This window comes from Vigna unguiculata, chromosome 10, assembly GCF_037176805.1.
Source record: "Vigna unguiculata cultivar grain cowpea cultivar isolate G323 ecotype 2 chromosome 10, ASM3717680v1, whole genome shotgun sequence".
NCBI lineage: Eukaryota > Viridiplantae > Streptophyta > Magnoliopsida > Fabales > Fabaceae > Vigna > Vigna unguiculata.
Window position 1 is genome coordinate 2,822,357 of NC_140801.1, and position 5,986 is coordinate 2,828,342.

The 5,986-nt window shown below is 27.5% G+C and overlaps 1 protein-coding gene across 1 annotated transcript; it reads right to left on the reverse strand.

Annotated features, from left to right (window-relative positions):
* Positions 1 to 1,433: 1,433 nt before the first annotated feature.
* On the reverse strand, positions 1,434 to 5,515 carry LOC114166953 (putative polygalacturonase At3g15720). The gene is made up of 8 exons (XM_085667626.1): positions 5,372 to 5,515; positions 3,749 to 3,886; positions 3,210 to 3,374; positions 2,738 to 2,945; positions 2,557 to 2,638; positions 2,256 to 2,364; positions 2,020 to 2,118; positions 1,434 to 1,664 (listed from the first exon to the last, which is right to left on the reverse strand). Exons 1-8 carry the CDS (start codon positions 5,513 to 5,515, stop codon positions 1,434 to 1,436), a joined length of 1,176 nt encoding a protein of 391 aa, XP_085523752.1.
* Between the last annotated feature and the right edge of the window lie 471 nt (positions 5,516 to 5,986).

A 5,986-nucleotide genomic window follows, 5' to 3' on the forward strand; every position in this document is an offset into this window, starting at 1 on the left:
CTTGTTGAGAGGTTTCTGCTGGTAAGGATATAAAATTGATATCCCATTTATGAGACGACGTCAAAATACATTTTGTAAGATGCGCTCTAGAAAAACCTAATAGGAAGAGAGCAGTATAGTCTCACACGTAAATAATTTTTAATCTTTCATTGATTCTATTTGGAAGATCAGGTATCACTTTTATCTATATTGTTCTTAATTACTGATTATGAGGTACGCTTCCGCATACTACTCTTGTTATTAGGAACTGTTCTTAATATTATAATAATATATTATATCGATAATTTGACGATTCTTATGTTTTTTTTTTTTTTGATTCATAATCTAACATAACATTCTATTCTTCTCTTCTCGGTCTATCGTGTTTTATCTTGTCTGTTACAAAGCCTATGTTTTTTTGTTGCACTATTGCTATAAAGCCCCCAATCGCAGTAACCCCTTTTCTCTTTCATTCATTCTTTCTTGTTATGCTCTGTTTGCTGCTACCATACAAATGGGAAAGAAAAAGGCTCGTGCTTGTAAACTGTTAATTATTTAACAAAATTCCTCGTTGATTCCTTTTACATGGTGGCCTTGTCCAAGTGTTTTTATTCAAGTATTTTATTATTCTTTTGCGGTGATTTATGTATTTTTGTCTTTTAATGGATATATAAATGAATGAAAAAATATACGGGTATCAGCCATTGCTCTGTTATTTTGATAGTTTTGGTTTTTAATTTAACATTATTATACTTTGAACTGCCACATGAAGAAATAGAGCACTTACTTTGAAGGGATTGGGAACTTATGCAGGTGATGACTCAAGACAGTCAAGTAAGCATGAGTTGGAGTAAGCATTTCATGAAGGAGTGAACCTTACATCAGATGTAAGGTGTAGCAAGAGAGAAAAGATTAATTAAAAATATGGGTATAGAAATTTAAGAAAATGTATTATAATAATGTAAGATGTTATTTTCATTTTGTTTTTCACGCTTAATCATTTGGATAATGTTGGAAAATATGAATTATGAATGAAATATTTGTAAACTTTGATAATTTTTTATTTTACCTTTTCTGATTTTACGAAAAATAGGTTAAATAAATTATAAGAATATAAAATAGTTAAAATAATTTTATATTCAAACAATTGGAAACGTTGTTATATTTCGTTACAATGCAAACAATGATATTTATTGGTGTCATTTTTCACATTAGAATTATTTTAAAATAAATAAATTATGACAGTTTCAATTACCATTATTTGTGTATTGTATTAAATGGTAAGTGTTCATGAGATTGTGATATTATACATTGCGGTTACATGATTGACATTATCAATAGATAATGAATTTTCTTGCTCCAAATCTTATGCACCATAACATTTATTACGCAACTCGTATAATGCATTAGTTAAAAATAAATAAATAAACATCTTTCGATTACGTGTTGATACATCATTTCAATAAAGAACCACATTCTGGAACGACGGATGTAGCTGTTCCATGAGCATTACTACAATAACAAGAAGCTGGTTTTTCTGGTTCAGAAGAAACAATTTTGATGTCATCCAACACAATGTTAAAGCAACCTTCTGAACTACAACCTAAATTAATAGCCTTGTCATTTGCTGATGTTCCTCGAAACCCACGGAATATCACCTCACTAACTTCCACTCCTGCTCCTTCCTAATCAACCCAAATTTAGAAAGTAATTTTAATAAATAAAAGACTTAATTAGTCGGATGGTATCCACTTTCATTCAAATATGTCAGTTTAATATCCGTTTTTAAAAATATGTCAATCGAGTCCCAACTTTTGAAAAAGTGTCTTAATCATGTCCCTTAATTTTTTTCTTAAAAAGACTTAATTAAGGCATCTTTTCAAAAGTTGAGACTTATCTGACACATTTTTAAAAACAGATACCAAACTGACACATTCAAACGAAAGTTGATATCATCCAACTAATTAAACCTAAATAAAATAAATGAAGAGCATAAACAAGTTAAAATCACAAGTTATAATATGAATGTTAAGTGAATACCATTATGTTAGCATAGTGTTGGTCTATATTTATAGGGTTGTGAACTTGGTTTAATGTGATTTTCTCAAACATGATTCTTTTGGCATACCCTGATCCATCCTGTAAGAAGTGGAAAAAAAACATTTTCATTTTCATTGTTTGTTCTTTTCATATGAACATTTCAACAACATGTCATTCTCAATTTCATCAATGACTCCTCCAACTAACGTTAAAGGATTCAAAAATGAATTCCATACCGAAAATGTCTTTATTCTTGCTCCATTTGCAGTTTTCGTGAAGCTGCTATTATAAACAAGAACTCGTTCCACGTTGTTATGGCCATCGTTTCTACCCAGGCTACCAATGCTGTTTCATTGTTAACATCTCAAGTTAGAAATAACACAAAGGTATTGATTCAATAAAGGAAAGATCATATAGATTAATGTCATGTTCATGTATTATTTTCATGAACAAAAGACACTTTCATCAAACATTAAATGTTTTTTTTTTCATATTAAGTGTGTAATTTTAAGAATGTTTGATAATATATATATAAACCTTATTCCATGTCCTGGTCCACAAGCAATTCCGGTGGCATTAATGTTAGAAGATTCACCTATGATTGCGATACAGTCATCACCTGTGTAGAAAACACAACATAAATCAAAGTTGCTGATGTAGTTATTGTATTACAATTACTGAAATTTGAACAAGTACATAAGATGAAGATTTGGTTTACCAGAAGCTATGTTGGAATTTTTTATCAATATATTTTTGGAAGAAGAAATGTTAATTCCATCAGTGTTAGGGCTATCACCGGGAGAACGAATGGTAATATGAGAGAATTTGGCACCTTCACAACCATTTATGGTTATGTGAGCTCTGGGACTATCTGTGATGCTTAGATAACTAACATGAAGACCATTGCATGCATTGAAACCAAGGACCTGCAACAGTCAAATTACAAATTCATCTAAGGAATTGATAATAACAAAATTCATAGCAAATCAGATTAGGTTTAAATTTTTTGAACTCTTTAATAAGTGAGTTGGATTGAATTGACTTACTAAATGACTAACGTATAATGAGTCAAATCGGATTGAGTGACCCATTTTGACAACTCTAAATAAATTATTGCTACTATTAATATCATATGAGTAAAATGGACAAACCAATTATAAAAAAAGAAAAATAGTTTAGGATGATCTAACCGATGGTCGTGGACAATTTTTGCATGGCCACCAAGAGGAACCATAACCATCGATTAATCCTTCTTTTCCGACAATTCTGAGACCGTTTATGTTTGTGAACATAATCATGGTGGATTTATCACCTTGCCATGCATTCTTTTGTGCTGCCACTATTCTTCCTTCAAGCTGCAAGAGAGGGAAACTTAATAATTAAATTAAGAAATGTATTTACTCGTATTGCGAGGAATTCTAGAAAGAAATGACGTTGGATGTTTTGTGATGTAGATCTTTAATATTAATGACAAAATTTAACAAGAAAAACAAAAAACTCTTTTAGTTAAAGGAAAAGAAATTTGAAAATGCACAGAAGAAATTGTACTAAAAATAATAGGGTAAAGACTATCAATAATTTGTTTGTTGTTCATGTCCTATGTCCTGAATGAGACAAGAATGAGTAGAAATTAGAAAATAGGGGTTTTTTTTTTTTTTGTGTTTTGCTTTTAAATCTGAACAAATAAGTGTCTGACTAAAAGTTCAATAAGAAATTAAACATACTATACCTGAATTTGAATGTTTGTGGCTTGGCAAGGACCTTCCAAGATTATGTTCTTCTTCAGTAAAAATACTCCGTCTGATGGTATAGCTAGGGTTGATTCACCTTGTGTCGAACAAGTATTTTGCCATGCACTTAAAAATGCCTGTTATCGATTAAAAAGAAAGTTAATTGACCAAAACCCATATAAAATGTGTAAAAAGTAGGAGAAATATATATATATATATATATATATATATATATATATATATATATATATATATATATTATCAGTAAGAAATATATAAACACTTCTTAAATAATTCGAGAGTGATGTATCTTAAAACAATTGCAGGAATGACAAATTTTTTATATAAATTAGCATAAACACATGCGTTATTGCATATGTGTGTACGCATTTTTTAAATATGTAAAAATGAAATGAATAAGAAGAATAATTGTTGATGAATAAAAAAAAGAAAAAGGATAAACAGTTTTATAGAAAATAGGTAAAAGTAACCGTTAATTTTAAAAAAATTAATAAATAATTATATTGTAAAGGGTATAATTGGTATTATGAAATGTGGATATAAAAGAGAGAATCTTCTTTATATATTGAAATTTAATAAATAATTATATTGTAAAGGGTATAATTGGTATTATGAGATGTGGATACAAAAGAGAAAATCATCTTTATATATTGATGACTAGCATAAACATTGGCGCTATCGTGCTTGGGTGTATGCATTTTTTAAATATGCGTGATATTATATTAGTAGGTGATATTAAGTTAATGTATAAACTAAAATTATATTTATTAAAAATAAAGTAAAATATATCAGAACAAATGAAAAAATAACCATTGATAGATAAAGAAGTAGAAAAGAAACAGAGATAGCCGATTTTATAAAAAACTTATAAAAGTAACGGTCAATTTTTAAAAATTTAATAAATTATTATAGTTAAAGGGTAAAATTGGTATTTTGAAATGTAGACACAAAAAGGAGAATCCCCTTTATATATTGTTATAGATGATATAGATATATTAAAATTTATGAAAATATCAAATATATAGAATATTATTAAAAATATATTAAAATGAAAAAATAATTTAATTATATATAAATTTATATAAATATAAAAAAAAATTAGGAGTAAAGGCTTCCTCTGTCAATATTAATGTATTGTTCTTATCTTGGTACTCTTAATTTATTTTCATACAAATTCTTATAAATAAGAGTCAATAAAATGGTTAAAAATTCAAGTATGATATTGAGTAAAAATAAAAAAAAAATTAAATGACATATATAAGAAGAACACGACCAATTTATTAAAAAATAAACTTTAAATCTAATTCAATCTTACAAAATCGACTTGTAAAGTGTGGTTCGTATCTCACTTACATATAATTAAATGGTCTTATCTCTAATTTACACCTTATCTTACAAGTCGATTTTGTGGGATTAAATTGGACTTAAAGTCCACTTTCTAACACAATAAACATTAAACTTTTATTGATATAGTCTGTCTATCCATGAGATGAGTTCTATATAATATAAATGTATATGTAGGTTGAAACACTTCATATACTTATGTATTTATGTATTATTTTTTTTATTAATAAAAGAAAAAAAAAACAATAAAAATATACCTGGGAGTCATCAGTTTTACCATCTCCTTTGGCACCATAATAAATCACATTGTATGTGTTGGAACTTGCCAACAACAACCTCTTACAGAAACATGGTGAAACAAAGAAAAGAATCAAAACACAAGTGATTATTAGTGTCTGCATGTTTAAGAATAATGAAGTTGGCAGAACAAGATTTTTCTTGTCTCTTGTGGCTAATTATCCTTCAGAAGATGCATGTATGTGAGAAAATAAAGCATAGGTTAAGTGATTTAAATAGCAAAATTTTGTTATTTAAACAGATGTAAAGTGCATCATAAATGTTTATTTAATGTAATTAAATCATAAATATTTCTTAAGAAACTACAATTGTAGAATGATGCAATATACATCGTAGATGTTTATTTAGTAAGTTTTATAATGGAAAATGCTTTAAAAATTTAAATTTATAATAAATTAATATATTAATATTAACTTATATTTGGGATTTATAATAATTATGAAATGATGAACTTTGTTTTCCAAAGCATTGACTTCTGAAAACGTTTAGTTTTCCTTTTTTAACTTTTAAATAAGATATATCTTTTCTTCCTTTTTTCCGTTTCACAATTTAGTTTTTGTACAAATTTGCATTGT